Raw genomic sequence first — 27240 nt, forward strand, 5'->3', positions numbered from 1 at the left:
AAAGTGTTACGAGGGAGGCGTGCCTTTAAAAATCATGAATTGTGCAAGGTATTTTGTGTTGCCAGTTATAGCAGTTTTGCCCAGATTATCAGGACTAATAGCAATGGTAAGTATGTTACTTTTTGTATTAATACCAGTAGGCATAAAGCATCTGGGAACATTTTTGGTCATAGAAACTATCCAAAAGAAAATATGACTTTTTCAATAGAAGATATAACTTCTTTCCCTTCTTCATTGAATTTTGTGTTTGAGTGTTGGCGAGTGATTGGTGATTTTACTTCTTGTAGTCTGACATTTGATTGTGAAGTATTCTCCATGTTTCAGCTGAAATTCTGTTCCACTTCTCTCATGATTATGAATGTTGGTTTCCCTGCCACCAGGTGACTCTTTGGGATGTGTTTAAAGCTTACGTGTGTCTAGTTTTGTTAATGAATCTGACAGATGCCAGTTAAACTGTTGTAAATGAAATAATCTACCTCTTGGCTCTGTTTCTACAGATTATTGTATTGAAAGAAAATAATGAATGTTTATAAAATAAACATTTCTTTTTTGTAAACTTAAAAAAAAATGAGACTAATAATGTAATGGAGAGTCCTCTGATGATTCTTACCACCTGTCTTTGTAATAAGATTTTTAAAATAGAGTGTGTGGCAAACAAAGGAAGATCCCTCTTCTACTGAAGGAGTCCCTGCCTGCCCTGACCTCCCCCAGAGTTTGGAACATGAATCTAGATTTTCTGTAGTGGGTGTTTTCCCCTTTCTTTTTAAACAATAAAAGTTTCCTGAACTTCTACTAACCTTTGTTCTGGAAACCAATTTTAATTGACTTTAACTTAGAATTTTCATTCATTCTGCAAAAATTTACTGACTCTAACTATGTGTTGGGCCCTGTGCTTGATCTAGGGAGTTGATATAGATGTAAATTCTACCCAATACCTGACCTCGGGGGGCCTGTGGTCTGTGTGGTGGGAAAGACATGTTCATGAGTATTTATAATTTACATTAATATATGCTGAATATGATAAGAAAGGCAGAAACATTTTCTTGGTAGAGTTGAGAGGATGGAGAACAGAGAGAAGACTTCAGGCAGGGGGTGGTATTTGAGCAGGATCTGGAGGGTGGGTAGGAGGTTGACAGGACTGAGAGCGTGCTGCATGCCTAGGGACCTGGCAGGGTTTTGGAAGTGAGCAAGTGTCAGGTGCCTTTGAGGACCAGCAAGTTGTCCAGCTTGGCTGGTAGACCACTGGCACAGGGATCCAGGGGGAGCTCAAGCTGGGGTGACTCACAAGGGCCTTGTTACATTTTATTGTATTCTTTTGGTAGTTGAGTGTTAGAGAGCCCTTGAAGGGTTTTGAGCCGGAGAGTAACTCAGTGAGGTCAGAACATTAGGAATATTCACCTCTCACTGCTTTGAGAGGGACAAGAAGGAGGCTAAGACAGCAATTCAAGTAAGAAGAAAGAAATTCTTGGCTTAAGATGGTGGCAGGTGGGCAAGGAGAAAAAAAAACATGAGCCAAATTCATGGAACTTGGCTCTGTTAGGGACAAAATGCCTGGAAGAGTCAATGGCTGTGTGTGTGTGTGTGTGTGTGTGTGTGTGTGTGTGTGTTTATCAGTTGAAAATGGATTTACTTTATTGAATCCAAGACAGGTCCAGAATTGAAATCCTGATGATGGAAAGCAGCCATTTTTGTGGGGCCCTCTGAGGACAGGAACCCTCTCCATCTCTGCATCCCCAGTGCCAGGCACTGTACTCAAGAAGTGTTTGTGGAGGGAATGAATATGGTGGACTTAGTGGTACACATAGTGTGTTTACCATTGGGACAGGGCCATCAAGTGATAAAAGGCCACACAGACGTGGGTTTGAATCTTGACTCGGCTGTTCTTGAGTGATCTTGAGCAAGTTACTGAACTTGTCAGTTTCCTCATCTGCAGAATGGAGGATGATAACACTATCTTTTGGGATATAATATGGTTATTCATATTAGCTGAATGAATTAATGCACATAAAACATCTAACCAGCACCTGTTATATACCTGAGATAAATGCTCCTCAGCATTGGCTGTTGTTACTCACAGGGGAGCACAGATGTGAGCCTGTGATGGGCACAAAAGTAATGGTGAGTTGGGGTGGTTAGTAGCCTTGGGAATGCTTGCGGGCCTCCGCCTAGAGGTGGGAGATGGAGTAGGAGTGAGGCAGTTTAGAGAAAGCTGCCATTGAGGAAGTGGGAGGAGGACTGGTAAAGGAGAAGGAGGAGGATCAGATTGGAGAGGCAGGAGGGGACCCCAAGAGTTCAATGTCAGCTAGCCCAGGCAAGGAGAATGCTTCAAGATGGAAAAGAAGTGAAAAGTATCCTATTCAGAGAGATGAGGGAGGGTGAGAACTGAGACGGGACGTTGAGTTTGGTTGTTCAAGGAGACATGGGCCAATCTTGGAAGGAGAAGTTCCGGGAGAGCAGAAGCCAGGTTACCTGTGGTTATGGAGAGCATCACGGAAAAAGGGAAGATTCTGTCGGAAAAGGAAGTATCAGTAGAGGCAGGGATTAAAGTCAAGATTTCTAAAATAGCTTAAAGACAGTATGGCTTTGAAGTTTGCACTAGCAAAATAATCAGTAGGACATGGTACAAAGACCACCATAAGAGAGTAAGTAAGGTCCTTACTGTTGTCCATGAGAACAGTCCCCCTGAGGGTGTGCAGTGCTCAGTCTTCGAGGTCCTGCATGGCAGCACTGGTGTGGTGGCATATATAATACTAAATGAATAAAGTATAATATATAATCTACTAAATAAATACTAAGAAATTAATTATAATTAATGCGATAAAATGCGTTATAATTGACACTTAATGAGTGTTTGCTGTAGGCCATAAGTGCTTTGCATATATTGTCATTTAATCCTCCCAGCAACTCTTGGAGGTATAGGTGTTGTTATTCTCATTTTATAGCTATGCGGGGCTGGGTAGTGTGCCCAGAGTCACATAGCTGGTAAGTGAGTGGTGGAACCAGGATTAAATACTGGGCAGTCTAGCTACAGAGCCCATGCTAACAGCCATACTATGCTGCTTCCTTTTATTTTGTTGCTTAATTGCTTGAGACAAGCAAATGGCATTAGATGTCATGTCTGATGAAACAGAAGGCCTAGAGAGAGGAAAACTGAATGAAGCACAGGGCTGATGGGAGCTGATGAACCTTGATTCAGAGGGGATAGGCGGGACTAGTGTCAAAAGCGCAGGTAGAAGGTCAATAGTGGAAAATCACCCCAGTTGTCTCAGGGAGAGGAGGAAGGGAGTATTGGCAAAATACAGAGAAAGAGAGAGGCAGGAGAGAGCGAAAGGTAGAAAACTTTAGGAGATATTTTGAGGTGGTGAGGGAGACCACCATCTATCATGGGAATTTTCCAGGGGATTTTTAAGAATTGTCTTCCACTGATAGTTTGATTAGACGTAGTCCTGTTGGAGAAAAGGGGCTGAATGAGCCAGCATTAGGGTAGGAGGTTCATTGACCTTGACAGATTTCCAGGGCCCCTTAAGTGGAGCTGTGAAGGTCCTGCCCAAGGAGAATGACTGTGTCAGTCACCTGCTGCTGATTTGACTTGCTGCCAGAGTGGAGTTGAAGGGAAGGAGAAGGTTGGGGAAAGAGTCGTGTTGTCTTTTTCCCCCTGTTGTGAAGATGTTCCAGGTTTAGGGAGGAAGAGAAACCCAAAGGCAGAAGAAACAAAGAATGAATGAAGTAGAGACATTTTGAATTTGAGGGGTGCCGAGGCATGGATGGGCCTTAACCGAAGAGTGCCTGACTCAGACCTTTTTAGGATTTTCTAGAAATCAGATACATCATTCAGAATAGTGCTTCTCAAACTGCCTGGAGTGAAGGGCTGTTTTTGTTGTTGTTTTAAGGTTGTGGACTGTTTATATTTTGTAAAATATAATAAAAAATAAATTAAAAAAACAAAGACATAAAGAGTATAAACACAATTTGTTGTCTATTAGATTCAGCAGATGCACAATTACTCTGTGAAATTGCTAAAAAAACAGGTTTCTGAGTGCTCACTTTTAATTTCTGAAATTAGCTCACCCCGGACTCCTGGCAGGCTCAGAACAAACACAGGCCCCTAGCTGCCGGTGGGCCTCACTTTGCCTACATCGTGCTAACAGTGAACTTCGACTCGAGGGCTCCGGTTCCCCTAGCTCTTCCCAGGGTGTCCAGTCCAGTCCAGGCGTGTGCTAGACACTCATTGAATAAGCACTTGTTAAACAATCCCTTTAAGAGAGGGTTTTTGTATGCGGAATAAAATACAATTAGTATGATAGCAAGTCTCTCAAAAATAAGATGAAGTTTGTTCACCTGATGGTAGGCAGAATTTTAAAGCAAAGTGTGCTCTACCTTGTTTTGCAATTTTCAAAAGCCACATCTTTGTAGATTTCAAAAAACCTTAGTTACCAAAAAACCACAATTTGTTCCTCACATTGTGTACACACTCACCTCAGCCGCAGTTCGTCTTTTGGCTCCAGGTCGTGTCGGCAGCTAAGGTGTGTGGGGCTGCCTATGAGTCCCCATCGGTGAAGAGGCTCCGCCTGCTTGTTGCAGATAAGGATTTTTCCTTTAAAGCTGGCCAGTGGTAAGTGGCTTTTCTGTTTCCTGTGTGTTGTGTGTGTTCAAGAAGGTGCCATCAGAAAGAAGAGAGTATTTTTTCTTCTGGAAAGGACTCTGTGGGCGGCGGTTCCTCCCATGGGATAGGAATTCTGGACCATCTCCATTCAGGGTGGGCCTTTTTGGCATGGAGAATCTGATTCCTTTCCCGGCCTCCAAGCCCACCTCAGTTTTGAGCCCATGACCCTTTCAGTCATATGTGAAAATTGCTGCCTTGAGTTTTCCAGATTGAAACGAGGCAGCTAGTTCTGGTCCATGGACCCGACAGCTCTGATAACAGCTCTGATAATTGATGTTCTGCAGCAGTGGTTGCTAATAGAATGCACTGCAGTCATCTAATCTGCCTGAGTTATGTGTTGCTAGGGACTGATAACATTTTTAGAAATTAGTCATCTTTGTGTCGAATACAGAGTAAAAACAGCAGTCTGCAAAGAAGAGTAACTGGTTATGTCACAGCTGACCACCCTCTCGACTCAATTCCTGCCTCACTCATACCTTGCCTGGGTTGGGTTTAAATATTTTGCTGACTTTATTATCAGGATTCCCCAGTCAGGCCCAGGCCACACCATACAAATCATGAGTCTTCCCCATTCCACTCTGAGGACTTGTCAGTATGCTGACAGGGGAACAGCCCGGCTGTCCCACTATTCCTGCGAATGGCCTCACTGAGCTGCAATTTAATTGACTTGTAAATAAAGCAACTTGTATTTCCTTAGGAAAGGTGTGTTTGGGTGTATGTTTCCTTTATTTAAATAAAGCATTCATTTCTAAATGAATTTCTGGCATGTCAATCTTGGTAGTATTTCTTAGGAGTCACTTGACTAATTTTGGCAGTCCATCTGGAAATGTGGTTTTGTTAGAAGGAGGATGTGTGATAATAGAAGTGTGATAATAGCAAGAGTTAGCAGTCTTGTGTTAATAGTTTGCCTTTGAATTTAGAACTAGAAAACAAGATGCTGATTGCAATAATTTGCGTTTGTGAAGCAATTTACTGCAATCTTTGCACATGTTCAGTGATACATATTAAATGCATTTGGGCTGTTTTAGGGGGGTGGGCAACATTTTTACCCTTCAGAAATAGTTTAGCAGTTATTACATTGAAAAGTGGAAACTTTAATTGTAATGATCTGTTTTTCCATTTTTCCCTTTTGTGGAAGTGTTTGTGTACTGTGCACATTGCTGTCTCTGTGCCTTCAACTCTGAATTGTGCCAAGACGCTGACCCATCTCCTGATTAGAAAAAGCCTGTGCATTGGTTTATAATGCTGCTACCATGGTGTGTCTGCAGGTGTGTTAGCACTTGCAAACTGCAGTTACCTGATAAGAAAAATGTCCTCATTCCCTAGTGATATGTATGGAAATAGGATCTTGTTGTGATTCCTGAAATAAAATTATTCGGGGTTGGAGTTATGTATCCCATATTAGTGAATGGATTTGGTCATTTCACTGATGTTAGGACTGGTTTTAGTATGTGCCTGGCACACTCCTGCTTCAGCGAGCAGACGTGGGGGTGGCCATCTCTGGCTGGTTAGTGTTGACCCTTTCCCTGGCGCCCGGATCCTCCCCTTTTAAAAGCTTACTCCCTTCTCACTGACTTATTGTATGGCTCTGGGGCCCGTGAGTTCTTTGGATATTTGACTGCATGGTTACAGAATGGCCCTTTGCTTAGGTTAGTGGTGTCTGCTCCTTCAGTGCGGTTGCTGGGATGGCTTGCACTCTAGACTCGCTTAGATCATCAGCTTAGTGGTTACCTCTGTGTGGCACTTTGGGGAAGAGGGCAAGGATTTGGGAGAGAAGGAGTGTGGATGTGGCTGGCGTGCAATTTGTGTAGTTAGGATTTTCAGTGTGGAGTGCTGCTGGAGATAAAGGAGAGGGTTGCTGTTGGGCTTGTCTTTGGGGTGGGAGATTGGGCCATGATCCTACACCTCTGCATTCTTGACCAGTGGCCCTCTCTGACACCTGCCCAACTCTGCAGGGGAGGCTCCAAACCCGCCTCTAAATAAATAAATGAATGCTCTAGAGCTTTGGGCACAGATCCCCAGGTGGACACCTTCAACATAGACCAAGATCGGCCTCTGGGGCTCTTCCCATGCTGGGTACTGGTTCCTGTACTAGGAAACCAGATCCAAGAACCTCAAGCAATCGAATCCAGAGAGAAAGGCCAGAAGAGGAAACCCCCTCAGAACCATTTCTCACATAGGCAGGGCTAAACCTCTTGGGCTCGTCTCACCAGCAGGTCCACTGCTTAGCACCCAGCTCCTTGGTGAGTCCTGCTCTTGACCTTCTCGGAATTTCTTCCTCCCTGGGGGTGGAAAGATTAGCCCTACTTCTTGGGACTGGAGTGTGCCACCAACAGTCCTCATGCAGCGTTGTGAGTGCCCTGAGTTGCCAGATTGAGTGTTCCTTGTGGCGCTCACTGCTGTGGACCGGGTCCATCTCCTGAGGGAGGCTGTGTCACAGTGTCATATGCCTAGTGCTCTGGAGACTGCTCTGCTCACATGCTTGCTTTTCTCCCTGCCAGCCCTGTGATGTTTTGGGATCTCATAGTAAAGCATTGTCATTTGGCCACAGTTTGCGCACCTGCTGTGTGCTGGGCACTGGGGCTGCATCTGTGGACAGGACAGGGCTGCCTGGTGTGTCACAGTTGGAGATGGATATGTGTGCCTTACTGCAGAACTAGGCTCTTCCTCTCAGTTCTTCATATACTCATCTGGGGTGTGGTAGGTGCCTCAACTCATGGCTCCAGGAGTGCTAATCCTGCAAAGGTCATTTTTAAAGGGGAGTGTGTGTGTGTTTAAAACTTCTTTCTTGGACAGATATTTTATTAAATATGTATTGTGCATATTTTATTAAATCCATTCAGATGAGATTTTTATGTCATTTGAATTCTGTAGCATTTAAAGAAGGAGTCCTTTTAGATGGTAGGGATTCCCTTTCACTCACCTGAGAAAATGGTCTTTATCAACACCAAGCAGCAGAGGGCACCATAGTTCAGGAGATAAAGCAGCAAAAGTAGCTTATTGATATATTTATTTTTTTAAACATGGGCACAGTGGAAATGCTATATACCTCCTCTCTGATAGCATATAGAAACTGGCTTAATAAATGTCAACTGTAGTCTTTTTCATTTTGTGTCTTGCCTGAAATGAAATGAAAGGGAGATGAAAGTGTTCGTGGAAATGAGTCAAGTGAGTATACGTGAAAGTAGGCTAGGGACCTTTTCTGGAGCACTTCCAGTCCAGAACTGGTTTTTAAAACTATAAAAAATGACTGGATATTTAAGGCAGATTAGAATAGAACATCATATCAGTAGAGAACATCGTGTGCTTTTATTATAAGCCTACTGGTAGGAAAACAACTGAGGGAAATGATATTCTTGCTCTTTGATGGCTGAGAAACATCTAGATTGGATGTACAGATTTCCTAGACATGGGGATGAGAATTTTTTTGGTCGCAGGTTCTAATAAACTGCTCTTTTCTTTGGTATATGACTAAGTTTGCTGCATTTTCTAGAATCCCCACCAAAAAAGGGTTTTTGTGGCATAGAATTATCGAAGGCTTGAAACTCACGAGAGTTCTAGGCTATAGGAGTGTGCTTAGAAGAAAAAAAGGAAACAGAAGACTGGGAATTTAGAAGGCCACATCAGCCTATTTAGTTTGTCAAATGCCAGTGAAAAAGTTTTTGTGGCCTTTTTTTAATGTACTTTTTAAGTACTTTCATTGAGGTATACTTAAAATATCATAAAATTCATACATTTAAAGTGTTGGATTCAGTGGGTTTTAGTATGTTCACAGAATTGTGCAGCCATCAGTACAAATTTCAGAACATTCTCATCATCCCAAAAAGAACCCTGTACCAATTATCATTCATTCCTCATGCTCTCGCCCCCTTGGGCAACCACCATTCTGTGTTCTGTCTTGATGGATTTGTCTATTCTGGATGTTTCATATCAATGGAAGTATACGATATGTGGCCTTTTTTGTGACTAGCTTCTTTCACTTAACATAATTTCAGTGTTCATCTATGTTATGGCATGTATCAGTACTTCATTCCATTGTATGGACATACCACATTTTGTTTATCCATTCATCAGCAGATGGACATTTAGATTGTTTCCACTTTTAGACTATTATCAATAATGTTGTTATGAACATTCATGTACATGTTTTTGAGTGGACATATATTTTCATTTTTCTTGGGTACATACCTAGGAGTGGAATTGTTGATCATATGGTAACTCTGTTTAACATTTTAAGGCACTGCCAAAGTGTTTTCCAAAATGGCTGTGCCATTTTACATTCCCACCAGCAAATGTATAAAGGTTCCAATTTCTCCAGATCCTCACTAACACTTGCTGTTGTCTTGTTGATTATAGCCATCCATCCTGGTGGATGTGAAATGGTAGCTCATTTGTGATTTTGATTTGCATTTCCCTAGTAACTAATGATGTTGAGCATCTCATGTGCTTATTAGCCATTTATATATCTTCTTTGGAGAAATGTTTATTCAATCTTCTGCCCATTTTTTATTTGGGTTGTTTGTCTTTTTATTACTGAGTTGTAAGAGTTCTTTATATATTCTGAATACAAGTCCTTTTTCAGATATATGATTTGAAAATATTTTCTCCCATTCTGTAGGTTGTCTTTTAACTTTCTTGATGGTCTCATTTGTAGCACAAAGTTTTTAATGTTGGTGAAGTCTGGTTTCTCCATTTTTTCTTTGACTCTGTGTTTTGGTGTCGTATCTAAGAATCTGTTGCCATGAAGATTTATTCCTGTGTAAATCTTCTAAGAGTTTATAATTTTAGCTTCTACATTTAAGTCTATGATCCATTTTGAGTTAATTTTTGTATATGGTGTGAGATAAGGGTCCAACTTCATTGTTTCACGTGTGGATATTCAGTTGTCCCAGCACCATATGTTGAAAAGACTATTCTTCTGCCATTGAATTGTGTTGGTACCCTTGTTGAAAATCAGTTGATCTAAATGTAAGGGTTTATTTCTGGACTCTTGGTTTTTTTTCATTGATCTATATGTCTGTCCTTGTGCCAGTACCACAATGTCTTCATTACTGTAGCTTTATAGTAAGTTTTGAAATCAGAAGGTGTGAGTCCTCGAAATTTGTTCTTTTTTTTTAAGATTGTTTTGATGACTCTGGGTTTCTTGAATTTTCATATTAATTTTATGATCAGCTTGTCAGTTTCTGCAAAGAAATCAGCTGGGTTTTGGTAGGCATTGCATTGAATCTGTAGATCGATTTGGGGAGTATTGCCATCTTAGCAATATTAAGTCTTCCAATCCATGAACATGAGATGTCTTTCCATTTATTTAGATCTTCTTGAATTTTTTCAATGTTTTGTGGTTTTCAGTATACGTCTTATGCTTCTTTTGTTAAATTTATTCCCAATTATGTTATTCTTTATGCTATTATAAATGGAATTATTTTTCTTAATTTCACATTTAGATTGTTCATTGCTAGTGTATAGAAATACAGTTGATTGTTATATATTGATCTTATATCCTGCAACCTTATTTGAACTTGTTTATTAGTTCTAATATCTTCATAGTAGATTCCTTAGGATTTTTTATATGCAACATCATATCATCTACAGCCTCTTCCTCTCCAATTTGGATGCCTTTTATTTCATTTTCTTGCTTAATTGCCTTGGCCAGCACCTCTAGGACAATGTTGAGTAGAAGTGGTGGGAGCAGACGCCTTTGTCTTGTTTCTGTTCTTAGGGGAAAAACTTTCAGCCTTTCACCATTAAATATGATGTTAGCTGTCAGTATTTTGTAGATGCCCTTTATCAGGTTGAGGAAGTTCCCAGTTATTCCTAGTTTATTGCATATTTTTATTATGTAAGGTGTTGGATTTTGCCAAATGCCTTTTCTACATCTACTGAGATGATCATATGAGTTTTGTCCTTTATTCTACTAAATGTTGTATTACATTGATTAATTTTCAGATGTTAAACCAACTTTGTATTCCTGGAATTTTTGCATCTGTATTCACAAGGGATATTGGTCTGTAGTTTAATTTTCAGATGTTAAACCAACTTTGTATTCCTGGAATTTTTGCATCTGTATTCACAAGGGATATTGGTCTGTAGTTTTCTTGTGATATCTTTGTTTGGTTTTAGTATCAGAGTTATACTAGCCTCATAGAGTAAGTTGGGAAGTATTCTCTTCTGTGTTTTTGGAAGAGTTTGTGAAGGAAATGTTTGGGGGAATTCACCAGTGATGCCATCTGGACATATGCTTTTCTTTGTGGGAAGTTTTAAAATTACTAATTCAATCATTTTACTTGTTATGGGTCTGTTCAGGTTTTATTTTTTCTTGAGTCCAATTTGGTAGTTTGTGTCTTTCTAGGAGTGTGTCCATTTCATCTAATTTTTTGTTGTATAGTTCATAGAATTCCTTTCTGGTCTTTTTTTATTTTTGTAATGTTGGTAATGGTGTCTCCTCTTTTATTCTTGATTTTAGTAATTTTATCTTTTCTGTTTTTTTCTTAGTCTAGCTAAAAGTTTGTCAATTTTGTTTATCTTGTTGCCCACTTTTAAAATTGCTTCAGCAATAATAATTTATTTGCCTTTCCTTTTAGGGTTGATTTCTTTATCCCAGGAGTCTCTGTGGTTGGTGGTTTCTCAATATGCTCCAGCCCTAGACTGCTAGAACAAGAGAGAATGATAGAATTGGCAGTGAAATATACAAATCACCCTCCTGCCCTCTGGATTCACAATCAGGTGAGCAAACTGCCCATTTTTTAAACTTGAAAATCTGGGCATCTCTGCCTCCCACAAAATTTGTGTTCAGCTCACTTGATCCACCTAAGAAACCTAGGCTTGAGTTAAAAGGGTAGAAGTTCACAAATTGCTCCCCCTATATCTGGAATTCAGACCAGGAAGGTCAAAGAAGCAGAATCTTTTTGATGTGTTAAGGATGACTGAAAGATGTTTTGGGATCTGGAAATATCTTCTAGGTTACCAAACAATATTCAGTTTATACTACTTCATAATTAAAACTTTTTACTTTATATGTGAGTTTTTGAAAATTGGCTCTCTGTATGTCATGTAAATAGTGAATCTATAAATCAGATTATTTTGTCCTAACCGTCCTAAGTAAAGGAAATTAAACTATTCTTCTTTGATTAGTTGGAGGGTTAATGATCTTTGATTACATACTGCTGGTGCCCAGAGCTGAGCACTGCTAAATCCATGGTGCCATTGCCTCTCCATTTCAGTCTCTGGAGAGCTCTTCACACGGGATTCTGAGAGAGAATCCACATTTGCTGCTAATAACTCATGCTTCGGCCGTGGGACTCAGCACAATCCTACATAAGCTGCCTGTTTATTACCTACTAGAACTCGGATAACAAAGAATGAGCTCAGAACAGATCAGTAATTTGTCATCTTAGTTTTTGACCCTTGTCCCCTTTTTACTACCACCCCCTTCACTTTTAGAATTGCCTTCTATATTTACCAACAACCCCCATCCCATCCCTGACATTTTCTCATCCCCTTTACCAAAAAGGAAGGTACCAGTACAAATACGATTTAACAAACAGCATTCTCCCCTTCTTTTCCTGGAAATGATCAAGAATCAACAAAGGAAAACAAAACAAAAACTCTAACTTTATTTTCAGCAGAACTTGGAAACATACTCCAGTATATTTTGCAGAGACTTGTTATGTTTATTTAGGAGCCACAGGGGAATAAGTAGAGGAGGGACGCCAACAATAGCAGATCTCATAGAGCACCAACAAAAACACACAGGAGTGGGAATGGGGGCATAAACTTACAGCCTCATGTGACTTTGTTAAATTAACATTTGGTAAGTAGAGCCCCAGGGTGTTGGATGGTAAGCCAGGTTCAACAGAAGACCACATGAGAAATTGAAATAGAGAAGTTTATTATCCCAGGTCCTGGTGGAAGTGTGTGGCATGCCTCAAGGGCCCACCTGGGGAGATCAAGGCAGGGTGCAGGCAGAAAGAGCAACAGGACCTGGGGCACCTGCCTTTATTAGGGTCCGTGGGTAGAGTGCTTTGGGTTCCCAGGCAAAGGCCGGATCGGTCAATTCAAACCAAAAACAGCAGGGTTTTGGTAAGATCCATGCTGGTGTTATCTAAGGGGTACACAGGCAAAGTCTCTGGGGAACAGGGGAGACTGTTGATTACAAGGGCTGTTGAGGAAGTCATATCAGGAACTTACATTTACTTGTGACTCTGCAGGTGTGCTTGCATGAGGGGCTAATGTCAGTTTAAGGCCCTCGCAGGCCACTTGACCAAACAAACTGGATGCCAAGGCAGCAATACCGTGGAGTAGCTTAGCCAAACTCTTGACATAGCCCTTATCTGCAAAAGAGGGTGTGGAAACAAGGTTTGAGTTAATGGCCACAGAAGTCCCACCTGGATGCAGTTAGGTTCAGTTAGGAGACAGGGTACACAAAGAATCATTCAGACAAGTCATGTTTGTAGGAAGTGGTGTGTCTTGGTGGTGGCTGAAGAGAGCTTTTGTGTTGTGAAAACCAGCTAGCTTAGGACATTCTCTTGGCCTGTCACCCAGAATAGGACCTTCTTGCAAATAGTTGGTCCCCCCAAAAACCCAATTCATCTTAATCTCATGAAAGAAATCAAAGAAGACATGAGTAATTGGAAAGACATAAGATGTTCATTGATTGGAAGACTCAATAGAGTAAAGAAGTCAGTTCTCCTTAAATTGACTATAGATTTAACAACACCTATCAAAATCTCAGCAGGATTTTTTGTAGATGTAGATAAATTCATTTTAAAATTTATATGGAAGGGCAAAGGAGCTAGAATAGCTGAAAATGTTTTGTAAAAGAAGGATAAAGTGGGAGGAATCACATTACTCAAATTCAAGATTAAAATAAAGCTACGCTAATCAAAACAGTGTGGTATTGGTGAAGAGATAGATAAATGGAACAGAATAAAGAGTTCAGAAATAGACCTACACGTGTGGCCATTTGATTTTTGACGAAGGTGCTAAAGAAGTTCAATGGAGAAAGGATAACCTTTTCAACAAATAGTGCTTGGAACAGTTGTACATCCATAGGGAAAAAAAGAACTTAAACCTCATACTTTGTATTCAAAATTAACTCAAAATAGGTTGTAGATCTAAGTATAAAACATGAAACAGTAAAAGTTTTAGAAGAAAACATAGGAAATATTCTGAACTTAAGGGTAGGCAAAGAGTTCTTAGACACGACACCAAAAGCAAGATCCATAAAAGAAAAGCTTGATATGTAGGACTTAATCAAAATTAAAAACTTTTTTCTGCAGTAGATACTGTTGAAGAATTTAAAAAAATAAGCTGCAGACTAGGAGAAAGTATTTGCAAATTAGATATCCAGCAAAGGACTTGTATCTAGAATATATAAAGAACTCTTAAAAGGCAGCAGAAAGAAAACAATAAACATAATTTTAAAATGGGCAAAGGATTGAACAGACACTTCACTAAAAACGATATAAGGATGACAAGCAATGAAAAGATGTTCAGTATCATTAACCATTAGGGAAATTAAAACCATATATAGTGGGATACCTCTACAGACCTATTAGAATGACTAAAATTAAAAATATTGATAATACTAAGTGTGACCATATACCAAGTGTGGAGCAATTTATATCGTAGAACTCTTTTATATTGCTTATATTGCTAGCAGGAATGCAAAATACCACAGCTATTCTGGAAAACATTTTGGCAGTTTCGTATGAAATTAAATACACACTTAGCAGAAGACCCAGCAATACCACTCCTGGGTATTTATCCTAGAGAAATGAAAGCTCTGTTCATACAAAAACCTGTACACGAATGTTTATAGCAGTTCTTTTCATAATTATCAAAAACTGGAAACAACCCACATGTCCTTCAACAGGTGAATGGATAAAGAAACTGTGATACATCCATACAATGGACCACTATTTAGCAATAAAAACAGATGAACTATTGATGCACACAACTTGGGTGAATCTCAGAGGCATTATGTTGAGTGAAAGAAGCCAGGCTCAAAGGTTACGTACTGTATAATCCCATTTATGTCACATTCTGAAAGACAAAAATACAATGATGGAAAACAGATCAGTGGTTGACAGGGGTTAGGGGTGTGGAAGGGTATTAGCATAAAGGGATAGCACAAGGGAGTTTTTTGGGGGGTGATGGAACTGTTCTATACCTTGATTTTGGTGGTAGTTACACAGATCTGTGTGTGCGTTAAGATTCATAGAACTCTATGCCAAAAGTGAAAATAAAGGTTTACTGTAAGAGAACATTTAAAAAGATTTTTACATTTCTAGGGGCATAAAAAATACATATTCTTTTTATGGTTTACATGTCAAGTTGTGTCTGTTCAGAATAACCCCCACTGCCTGCCTTAGCATTTCCATTGTAAATGTATCCTATCACATTTTTACCCTGGACCTTCTGAGTCCTTCCCTGGGTGTGGCCTCGGCTGCCTCATTCCTTTTTAAATTCTCTTTAGATTTTACACCCATTACTGTCTCTAGGCTGCATCCTGAGTCTCTAAAATATGCCGCTGGAGTGGGAGCAGCAAGGTGTCCATGTGCCCCATGCTCAGTGTTAAAATGAGTTTAGCTGTCCCTGCTCCTAGCGCCATGAGCCCCCTCCATTCGTCAGCCTCCCGTGTGACCTGACCTGGTCCTGGTCCACAGCTCCCTGCTTGGTTTCATGCCTCACTGGCATTTCAATGAAGGAACTTATTCTTAGAGGCTGTAGAAAATCTCCAAGTGGCATTGCCTGAATGCACATCCTGATTGTAGTGCCTGCTCCAGTCTGCCCAGTGGGAATTGCAAACAGCCTTTATGGAGTCAGATTTTTCTTGGAACCATTCTCAGGTGGCTATTTTCCTCCTGAGGATTTGTCTTATTAAGTGATTAGAGTGGACAATGGGGGCACGTGAGTGTCTGGGTGGCAGCAGGCTGCTCTGTTGGGACATGAGATAAAGTGCCATAAACGTCTTCCTTTATTTTATCTGCTTTGGCTCAAGCTCCTGGCAGGGTAGAGGGTTCTAGACAGCTATTGTGTGCTGGGCTCCAGTTGCTGTGGAAAAGTTGTTTGTTTCACAAGTAGAAAATCTATACCCAAATTAGATACATTGCTGTGTAATTGAAGGTAATGTCCTTTTACTCACTTCCAATATTATACTGTACAGTACTTTGAGTCTTGTGTTCATGCTGCCCTGGCAGTTTTTATTGATCAACAAAAGACAAAGAGAGCTTTTGATTCTTTCCAGATGCTAGCAAATTAGAAGATGGATCCACTGAAGATTATTTTGTCACTAAGGAGACGACAGGCTTCTTGAGTGTTATCTTTCCCTAGGGCACATTTTCTTGCCAACTTTAGGGTTGAAAATACTCTGGTTTCTAAAAACAATAACCTAAAGGCTTTGTTTGTTGTCATTACTAAGCATGCTGAAGATGCCCATTGGAGAAGATTCTCTCCCTCTCATTTCTTAGTCTCTTTTATTCTTAGATGCTTAGAGATAGAGAGAGAAGTGTACAGGCAAGCGGAGGTGGGGGAGGGGATGGTGAGCGTATAGAGACATTAAATCTGTTGTCATCGTTAGGGAGAGCCCCTCATGTCACAGATTCTGTTTTTGAGACTTGAAAGAGCATTTTACAGCACTTTGGTAGCCAGTGTGGCAATTCCTAGATTTTAGTTATTCCTAACAGAATGCTCCCCTTGCTGCTAATTTCTTTTGTCAAAAATGAAAACCCACTTACCGTCCTTTATGTAAAAATCTCCTGCGTATTTAAAATAGTTAAGTTCAGATGTGTTTTTTCCCCTCAGAGAAAGGATTTCCATTTATCCATTCTTTACCAAAAAGGACCTGCTTTGTGGGTTCAAATAATTTTCAGTTTTTCTTCGGTTTTCTCTAAGGTTAACTCTTCTTTAAGATGTAGAGCCCCAAATTAAATTCCTGTCGAGAAGTACTTACTGCTTACCTGCTGTGCAAGGGGCCAAGATATGAATGCTAAAGATTTGGTCTTCAAAAACCACGTGATAATGTTAATACTTCTTAGGAGGGAGTTTATTTAGTTGATTTATGTCAGGAATGTGTGATGGAACAGTCCTATGCTCTTAGTATCAATTTCTTTATTCCTAGATTCTGTTTTTTAGTGACAGGGAAGAAGGAAGCAGGCACCCCCAGTGCTGTTTCTTCCATGACAGCTGCAAAGACCAAAGTACCCTCTTATATAGAGCTTGATGCCGGCAGGGAGGTCTCCCCCACAGTGTGTCATGTGATGCCCATCTCGGCCCTGTGAGGTGAGCAGGACAGGGGTTGGTACCCATTTTCCAGATGCGCAGCAGAGGCTCAGAGAAGTGAAGGGACTTGCTGGATTTCACTTTTTTTTCCATCTTTAATCACTTGCTGTGATTAAAATTCAGTCTTCTCACTCCTAGATCAATGCGTTTTTTCCACACTAGGGGTTCTCGACCCTGTCAGATCCAACGCTCCCTTTCTAGAACTACCCTCAAGTGAAATTCAAAGTTAATGTAATCAACACATAAAAATTTTTAAAAGTAACAGTTCTCTAAGTGTAATACAAAGGAGAAATAAAGGAAAGTGATTCATAGAGGCTATCTATGTATTTCAATATATAACTATAACTAGTTGGGCACATTTAAACCAGAAGATAGAATGAAGTAGATGGCTGTTCCTTAACGTAGAGTCACCATGAACACACTGTCTACAAATGCAGATGCTATGGGTGGTTGTATGGTGACAGAAGGACCATGCACACATGTCACCAACTGGAATGTGGTTTTCTAGAACAGTAAACATGCTTGGTAAAGTTCTGAACCCAACAAAGTGCAATCTACACAGTGGTTATATTCTGGAAAATTGAGTTAGATCCGTGCAAAAAGCACTTTGAGTTTTTTTGTAAAATGAGGTAGGGTCAGGTCTCAGATCATTGTCCTACATGTACATCCCATGGGCTGTTCACAGTCTGTGCGGGGCAGTCCTGTGCCTTGTAGATAATGGTGTGCTGCTCAACCGGCTCTTGGAGTGAAAAAAGCCCTGATTGGCAGCATTTGCTGATTTCTGTGCTGTCAGTACTCCTACAATGGCTGATTTCAAACTACCAGGAGAAACTGGCTCACAAAATTCCTCCAAATTTAACCATCAGCTTAGTAATAGCCAGCCTGCTCCAGCACACCACTGACTTCACAGGACATCCAGCATCTCTCGCTCTGCCCTCTGGATGCCAGATGGGTTCCCCAAATCACTTAACAATAGAAAAGAGTCACCACAAGTTTCCAAAACACCACCATGCAAAACCAGTGCATTCAGCTCTGATGGTACTTCTGGTGAAAGTGACCCCATCAAATAGTAGATTCTTGACTTGGGTGGGTGTACGTGGTCCTCACCCCCTGGTGTGAAGCCTCTGGCTGCCTGTTTTGGCTGCTCCAGGGAGGAGCAAACAGTCCTGAGAAGTGCTGCCGTGCTGGCCTAAGCCTGTGGAGCAGGTCTGCTTGTGCCCTCCTGGCGAGCAGGAGGAAGCCCCTGGTGCCCACACTCCTCAGCCCTCGCGAGCCAGGGCAGCCACAGTGTAGTGACACTTGCCCCATCCTGCGTCTCTCAGCTCCGTGGCTTTGATCAGAACACATGAGCACCACTCAGAAAAGGAAACTCATACTTCAGAGCTGTCCCCTGAGTCCACTGCCTCTTTCCACAACCCAGTTCATCACCTAAGAAGTTAACAAATGGCAGGATTACTGAGGCGAGTCTCCTTTTCTCATACTGGAATGGCTGTGCAGTATGGATCAGAAAGGCGGAGGAGCAAATGGCCTGTATAATGGACAAGTGGAATCAATTCGCAGGGCCCTGGGAAAATTGAGAGCAAGCTGTAAAAGTGGTCCTAAATACTGATAAAGTTGCAGGAGGTAGATGGAGTTAGTTTTATTAAAGAACATTTGGTTTCCGACCTGTGCTACAAAGGACTAAAGGATCTTTTCTTTCCTGCCTTAGTGTACACTTGACTCTGAAGTGGCCGTGAGAGTGGGTGGAGAGTTCTTCTTTGACCCGCAGCCTGCAGATGCTTCTAGAAACCTCGTGTTGATTGCAGGAGGAGTTGGAATTAACCCTCTGCTTTCCATCCTACGACACTCTGCAGATCTCCACAGAGCCCGGGCAGACAAAGGAAGTGGCTATGAGATAGGAACAATAAAACTCTTCTACAGTGCAAAAAATACCAGCGAACTCCTGTTTAAGGTAAGGGGGACATGTGTGTTTCATAGCTTGCTGTAAGCAAACTTGTGTCCTGGTATTCATTGTCAGAACTTTCTTTCAGTTCTGTCTCCTCTGCAGCAGGTCAAACAAAAGGCTTGACAGGCTTACTTGTGTCCAAGTGAGAGTTAGCCGACACACCTTACAATTAAAACAGCTCCTGTCGAGGAGGCTCCCAGAAGTGAGAGCATAGGGCAGGTTTGGTGGGCTTGAATCTGGAGGTGGATGAACTGAAAAGTCACCAAGGTCCTGAGATTCCATGAAGAGTCAAGAGACCTACAGGTGGGCTCCTGTAGGTGAGGCGTCCATAGTTTGGACCCAGCTGGGTAAATGAAACCCCCATCAGTTGCATCTGTTGAAACTAAGAACATTCTACGAGAGAAGGCTTTCACTTGGATTGCTTTGCAGCTGCAAGGATGTGAACAAAAGAACAGAAACAGTTAAAAGACACAACTGTGGTCAGTGAAACTGCTGCTTAATTGCCAATGCTTGAGAAAAAGGAAAAACTCCCAGGGAGTTAGTAATATGCTTGTTAGCATATTCAGATTTCAATTAAAGCCAACTAACCCTCTGTACTCTGAATGCTCTGGCCTGCTAGGCTGCAAACAATATCTCCCTGAGTAGAGAGCAAGAGCGGCAGATGTGTGCAGAATGGGAGGCGAGCTTCGGCGTCAGTGGTTGTTCACATCTGTTTCGATTTTTTTAAATTGTAGTGTGACTGAATATGTTTGACATTCCAGAAAAATATCCTCGATTTAGTAAATGAATTTCCTGAGAAGATTGCGTGCAGTTTGCATGTTACAAAACAGACTACACAAATCAGCGCCGAACTCAAGCCATATATCACGGGTGAGTCCCCTAAAGATGTTTTGACTATCTCCATTCAGTGACTTGGTGGACACGCCAGCTGATTGAGTGTAGATGCCTTATTGCTGGGAGTTGCCGGCTGGGAATGTCACTACCTGGGGAATTGAGAGATGATTCATCGTGGAAAAATAAAGAGAGATTTAGTTGGTTTTACTTGTTATATACAGGTTTCCTACTGCCCATATTAAAAATTTATTTTCCACATTTTTGTGGAAATGATCTTTGCGTCATCACTGTAGAATGCATACAAAGAATATATTCCAGCTTTGACTGAATGGATTCCATTTGCCATTAATGGTAATTTAAATTACTCGTGGTTTCCCCTGCTTGGAAGGATTTTTCACAACACAGTTTATTTACTTTGCTGAAGGCAGTTTTGAATCTCTACCAGAGATCAGTAAGCTGGCTGGCCGTGTCCGAAGAGCGTGTTATGATTAGCTTCCCAGTTCGCTGGCCATAGTTGAGGAAGCTGGAGATGTACTGTCTGCTCAGGTCTGGCCCCAGGTGCCAAGAGGAGCCATCGTATGAATGCCTCTAGACTCACTAAGCTTGAGTTACTGAGAACACACACTGTCGCTGAGTTGTGGTTAGACCTTCCTCATTTCAATACAAACATGTCTGGCTTAATTTGGGTTTTATTCTGTTTTTTTGGTAGAAGGAAGAATAACGGAGAAGGAGATAAGAGATCATATTTCCAAAGAGACTTTGTTCTATATTTGTGGCCCACCTCCGATGACAGACTTTTTCTCCAAGCAACTGGAAAACAGCCATGTTCCCAAAGAACACATTTGCTTTGAGAAGTGGTGGTAGGGAGTGGGCACAGATAGAAAAGAGAAAGCTCTGAGATCCGCTGAGACAGTAACAGATGTTTTTGTATGATTTGCGGCTTGATGAACTTACCTCTACTCAGTCTTATTTTTTAAGGCTGTGAACTAAGTGAGCAGCTGGAGAAGAAAAGAAAAGCCAGCTGACAGCCTTAAGTGATCAACTTTTTGCAAAGACTTCATTGATTAAACTAGTTTTTACTATATTGACTTTCTTTTATTAATAACTGATTATCTCATGATGTACCTTGAATTGGTCAATATGGATTTTCTTTCCCCCTAGGGATAAAAAGGACATATATTTACATTTAATCATACAAAAATGTGGTTTTGTGTGTGAAATGTAGGCCATCTTTAAATTATTTGACAGCAATCTATATATCTTATGTTCAATAAACATAATTTAAACACATTCTTAATAATTTTATGTTGAAAATTCTTTATATTTAATGTCTCAGTTTACTTTACTGTGGCCTACAGCCTTGTTTCTTTGGACCATCAAAGTTGGGTTTGGAAACAAAATTGTTAGGAAAACTGCTTTAGGGAATTGAATATCCAGCGTGTTTGCTTCATGTTAATGACTATCCGAAGTATGTATCCTGGCTAATTGTTAGTTTCTTCTCAGATGAAACCCTTTCTGTGCTGTGTCTTGGCTGCCTGCCTTAACGCTACATGTAGGAGCGGCTTCTGGTTTGGGACAAAGGCATTGGGACTGCTGTGTTCCATGTTGAATCTGCCTTCAATGGCTGGGCTGGCTGGCTGTAGAAATGTGCTTAGGATTGATTAGGGGGTACAGAACTGTTTGAAATTGCTGCTCCTCAGCCTTTTATTTCATTCCTTTGCCAGAGTTGTTTCTGGCACCAGCAGCTCCTCAACACATACTTGTTGCATGACTGAAAGAAAGCACCTAATGTTTAACTCCTTGGCAAGCCTGGGGTTGGGAGACAGTCCTCGGATGGGTAGAGAGAATAGTGGAGCCTCATCCCAAGGCTGCTCTGATGAAACTGCTGGAAAGCAGCCTATAGTTCTTATCTTTGTTTAGATTTTTAAAAATCCAAGAGAAGCCCATGGGCTAAGGCCAGGCCATCTTTTCTGTGACAAGCAGTCTTGAGCCCAAGACTGCCTGCTTGCAGAACACTTGAGGGTAAAGAGAGTGTGGGAAGAAGGACAGACCCAGGAGCTGGAGTCCCAGGAGCTCCAGCTGAGGAGATTCTGTTCTGGAGCTGATGAGAGAAGACAGCTTGCCCTTCTAGTCTGTGTGTGCAGGCCTCAGAGGGTCTGAGGCTTAAATGCGTAATTGACATACGGGGCCTGACGATGATGCTGGCATCACCATTGTAGCCTCTGCCTTGTTTTGAGTTTTGTCAAGTTTAAAGCAGAGATTATTTGTCAACTATTCCGATAACAGATTTGAATGCAGCAGGGGCAAGGGACGGCCGTTGACCTGATGCGAGTGTCCAAGTCCATTCAAGGCAACGATGGTCAGTGTTTCGGAGCTGAGGGGCACGTGAGAAGCTCTCACCACTCTGAGGAGCCCAACTCATCAGGTGGCTGAGCCTGGGCTTTAGGGCTGAGTCCTCAAGGGGCGCAGGAGCGTAGCACGATGAGATTCAGGGATGTGGGAGCAGCGAGGGGCTCTTCTGCCAGCTGGCAAAGGCAGCTGGCAGGGGAAGAGACACAAAGGTACGGAGAAAGTGCCCACCCCAGGCCTTTTGTGTTGGGGGTAGAGGTGCAGGGGGAGCACCTTCAGTGCCGCATGGGATGGGAGCATAGTGACGTGCCGCCCACTGCCTCTGTCCAACCAACACCACGGCCTGTGTGCCTGCTGTTGTCAGAGAGCAAGGGCCACCTGTCCTGGGGATTCCAGCTCTGTCCACCACCCTGCCAGAGATTCACTGTCTCCATCTGTAAACTGTGGAGACAGGCCAGGTCATGACCTTTGCCTAGACTGTAGCTCCTCCCAGTTCTGTCGTTTCTGGTGCTGAGTACTGAACAGTGTTTCTGGTCTGCTGGCCAAGAATGTCCTATTGCCCTCACCTGCCAGGCCAGTCAAGATCTCTTTGGTACTCACACTGAGCTAACTCAGCCAGGGTAGCTTAGAATTTATAGTGTGCTGGCTGAGAACGTAGTCTGGAGAGAGCCTTTGAGCCAGACAGCCTGGGTTCAAATCTCAGCTATGTCACTTAATAGGTAGATAACCTGAGCCAGTCACTTATGCCTCGGCTTGTAATTACACTTGCAACTGCATGTAATATAAAGATGATAATGCTACCTACCTCATAGGGCTGCCATGGGGATTAAAGGCAATAATTCATACAGAGTGCTTGGCAGAGCACTGCATGAGTGTGTTATTAATTTGCTGTTCCTTGTCCTATTCAGAAAGGATTTCAAGAGGCTGCATGGCTTAGGTTTAGTCCACTAATCTGTAACCGTCATGCAGGAAGGGCCCTGTCTTGTTCACTGCTATGCTTGGCATATAACAGATGATAAATATTTCTTATGTGGGTGAAAGAGCCCGCCCAGAGCTAATGAGCTGCATTAAAGTAATTGTTAAGTGTTGTTCTGGCCCTATGAGTTTGTGAAAAGATGTTTCTTCTTGTGACGTGAGACCCTTTCACAGTCTACTCGAGAGGCAGGTTACGCTGATGTATGAGCTTTCTCTAATGTTAAGTGTTAGTATGAGTACCAGTGCTCACCAGAAAAAGGATCAAATACCAGGTCTTTCCCAAATAGTCCACTATTAAAGGGGCTTTCAGGGCCGACCCCGTGACTTAGCGGTTAAGTGCACGCGCTCTGCTGCTGGTGGCCCGGGTTCGGATCCCAGGCATGCACCAACGCACTGCTTCTCCGGCCATGCTGAGGCCACGTCCCACATACAGCAGTTAGAAGGAAGTGCACCTATGACATACAACTATCTACTGGGGCTTTGGGGGAAAAAAATAAATAAATAAAATTATAAAAAAAAAGAAAAATCAAGGGGCTTTCAGAGAGGCCCAGAGCACTTCCTCACCAACAGAGTGTCAGCAGGTGGACATGGAGCTCTGAGATAAGGATGTTCCCCTGGGACCCTAATTCTGGTCAATAGTCTCTACTTAAAAAAAAAAAAAAAAAAACTTATGAAAATTTCAAAGATATGCCAAAGTAGAGAAGACAGTAAAATGAACTCCTATACATGCATCACCTGGCGTCCACAATTATCAACACTCTGCTGTTTAGTTTTGTCTGCCCTCAACTTCTTTGTGTTTTGTTGTTGCTGGTGTATTTTGGGGCAAATCCTAGAAATTATATCACATGACCTGTAAATTCTTCAGCATATATCTCTAACAGACATATCACCTCAACACAACCACAGTGCCATCATCACACTCAACACAAGTAACGAGGATTCCTTCATATCACGTAAGACCTTTCCCTGTTGTTTTCCCCCACTGCCTCAGAGTCCACACATTGCATTCGGTTGATTGGTCTTTTAAGTTTCTTTTCATCTACGGCACCTTCCCCGCACCACACAGACGTATACATAGATGCTTTTTCCCCTACCATTCATGTGTTGAAGAAACCGGGTCATTTGTCTTACAGAGTTGCCTACATTTTGAACCCGGCTTACTTCCTCAAGGTGTTGTTTAACATGACCCTCTGTCCTCTGTATTTCATGTAAACTGGTAATTAGATCCAGAGCTTACTTAGATTCAGATTCAAGATTTGTTTTTGCAAGACTACATCGTAAGTGGTGTTATGTACTTCCCATTTCATCACATGAGGAGGCATATGACTGTCCCAGTTTTAAATGTTGTTAAGATCCATCGCGGGTTCAGCTTGTTTTGTTTTGTTTTGTTTTGTTTTTTTGAGGAGGACCAGCCCTGAGCTAACATCCAATGCCAATCCTCCTCTTTTTTGCTGAGGAAGACTGGCCCTGGGCTAACATCCATGCCCATCTTCCTCTACTTTATATGGGACGCCGCCACAGCATGGCTTAACAAGCGGTGCGTCGGTGCGCACCCGGGATCCGAACCGGCGAACCCCGGGCCGCCGCAGCGGAACGTGCGCACCTAACGGCTTGCGCCACCGGGCTGGCCCCGCGGGTTCAGCTTTTGTCGGCCTGATCCATCCAGTATAAAGCTCTCTATCAACCTTTCGCCTAATTATCTTAGCAGCTGTTGATCATTGCCTATACCTACTATTTCGCAAGGATTAATTGTCCATTTCTATGATTTTTCCCGCATTTATTACCTGTGATTCTTCTATAAAGAACTTTCCCTCATTGACTTTGCCCTGAAATGAGTCTGAACAGGAAAGACAGGATCAGTGCTTGATTCTTTCCCTTTATTGCCTATTATGAGTTGGTGCCCTAGCAACCTCGGTGATGACCAGTGAGACTTTTTTAAAGTATCCATTATGAACTCATGGCTTTTTATACATTTGATTGTTTTTATCCATTGCGGTCAGTTTTTCCATGTTCAGCTTGTTTCAGGTTGCCCCTGCTGTGTTAGTGGTCCACACTAAGTCGTGGGGGTCGATGAGGTTTGGGGGTCCTAGAGTTGCAAAAAGTGCTCTAATAGGAAGGAGGAAAAGGAGATGAGTGTGGTGTCAGGAAGGCACATGAAGAAAATATTTCAAGGAGGACGGACTGGTTAGCTGTGTTGTGCTGCTAATATGATAGGAAAGATGAGTTCTGATGAGCAGCCATCAATTTAGCACTGGGAGGTCTTGGTGATCTTGGTAAGATGGATGGTAAGAGTGAAAACACTGGAGGGGGTTTAGGAACAACTGGGAGGCAAGAAATTGTAATGAGAGAGTATAGATAATAGTTGCAAAGAATTTTACTATAAATGGAAAGAAAAAGATGGGTTGGTAGCTGGACTCCATTTTTTTACTCATTTTTAAAAATTTGTCAGGTTTTTAAAATTTTTTATTTTGAGATAATTATAGATTTATAGAAGAGTTTCAAAGATAGTACAGGGTTCCCATATACCCTTTACCGGCTTCTCCGAATGTCAACGTCTTACATAACCATGGCATATTTATCAAAACTAAGAAATTAACAGTACAGTTAAATTGGTACAGTACTACTAACTAAACCACAGTTTGTTTTTTTAGGATGAGAGAAATAACAACCTGATTGTATGAAAAACTATGAAAGAGTCATTTAGTGGGACTTCAGTTGGGGAGGTGATGACTTTTTCTAGAAGATGATAAATGGGTTAACTTATTCATTGAGCATCTATTGTGTGCACTGTGCTAGAAATTGAAGGTAGGAAAGTACAAGACAAAGGTTAACTTGAGGAGCAAGTTAAATACTTTGAGAAACTGTTATTTTGTGATTGAAAGTGGAAATGCTTTGGAGGAAGATGTTTTTTTGCAACTATCACTGATTGAAAGAGAAGCTGTAGAGGATGGCTGTCTGGGCCAGTCGTTGGAGTGATGGTATCCTATGGGTGGTGGAGTGGGAGGAGGCAGTGGGAAAGGTTGGGGAGAACTGTTGTTACTGGGCGCATGGCTGCAAGTGTGTATACATGCACAGATGCGAGTCAATATGTGTGCACATGCAGTGATTGTCAAATAGTATCCAGTGTCATATGCCTCCGCCTGAGATTTTTTTTTTCTTTCTGAATAGAAAACAGCAATTTCCTTTATTCCTGGGTATTGCAGATGATCATGTGCTGATAATTTAATCTGAGAGCTGTTATTTCATTTTAAATGAAACTCAAAGAAGTATACTGTTCTCATCTTAGAGAAACAGTGAGATGTCTCATCTTGAATATTACTCTTTCCTAATACGCACCTAGGCAGCAAGCGTGGTGATGACACAAAGATACCTGTTAACCCACCATCAAATCAAGGCATGCATTTTAAAATGTTTTGTGCTCAAGAATCCAGACTTTCCTAGTAGTTGGGTGGCCATCTTGATTCAGTCTGTTCTGAGTTCTTAAAAACCCTGCAGGAGCCCATTAGCCTAACCTCATCTCTTCCATCTCATCCCATGTCCCATTTTGCTGTGCTTGAGCCTACCAAGATTTTATCCGTTCCTTTATTCTTTTTTAATTACCTGATAAATATGGTTGTATAAAAATCAAATAATATACAAGTATCTACACACTAAAATGATGAAGTCCTCTGGTCCCCTGTCCCCCTCTCTCAGCTAGAATGAACTTTTGTGTAAAGAGCTTGCTAGGTGTCCTTGTAGATGTGTTTTTTACGGTGTGTTAACATGGAATACATATATAGCTATGTGTGCTTGTGGATTTCATTCTTTTAACACACTCCAAATTATGGATATATACCATAATGTACTTAACCATATCTCTATGACAGACATTTAGATTGTTTCTGGTTTGGGGTTATTATAAACAATATTGCAGTAAACAAACTTGTCAGTATAATTTTTGTGCACATATTCCTGTACAAGTGCTAGAAGTGTCATTTCTGGATCAAAAATTGACTGGTATTGTCAAATTACCCTATAAAACGCCTAATCGATTTATATGCTAATAGAGTATGAAAGTACTCATTTCCCTACCTTCTGGCCAACACTAGATCATTTAAGTCTATAAACTTTTTCTTAATCAGTTGGGTGAAAGATTCTTTTTTTAAATTAATTTCTTGATTGCTCCCTAGCATTTTTTCATAAAGTGTTTTAG

The 27240-nt window shown here is 41.5% G+C and overlaps 1 protein-coding gene across 6 annotated transcripts in view; it reads left to right on the forward strand.

Moving 5' to 3' along the window:
• Positions 1-21014, forward strand: part of OXNAD1 (oxidoreductase NAD binding domain containing 1) — a 36320-nt gene extending 15306 nt beyond the window's left edge. For 3 of the 6 annotated variants that reach the window (XM_087430590.1, XM_087430592.1, XM_087430589.1), the window contains 5 exons: positions 4488-4612; positions 11245-11386; positions 18654-18896; positions 19652-19760; positions 20434-21014. In XM_087430590.1, the coding sequence (XP_087286716.1) occupies positions 4488-4612; positions 11245-11386; positions 18654-18896; positions 19652-19760; positions 20434-20588 (774 nt within the window). In that variant the 3' untranslated portion in view covers positions 20589-21014. Of the gene's footprint in view, positions 1-4487; positions 4613-11244; positions 11387-18653; positions 18897-18975; positions 19194-19651; positions 19761-20433 lie in introns of those variants that run through there. The other 3 variants (XM_087430593.1, XM_004419402.3, XM_087430594.1) reach the window with 2 other exon arrangements.
• Positions 21015-27240: the final 6226 nt, after the last annotated feature.

The sequence above is a fragment of the Ceratotherium simum genome, chromosome 5 (genome assembly GCF_057802395.1).
Source record: "Ceratotherium simum simum isolate JZ-2026a chromosome 5, ASM5780239v1, whole genome shotgun sequence".
NCBI lineage: Eukaryota > Metazoa > Chordata > Mammalia > Perissodactyla > Rhinocerotidae > Ceratotherium > Ceratotherium simum.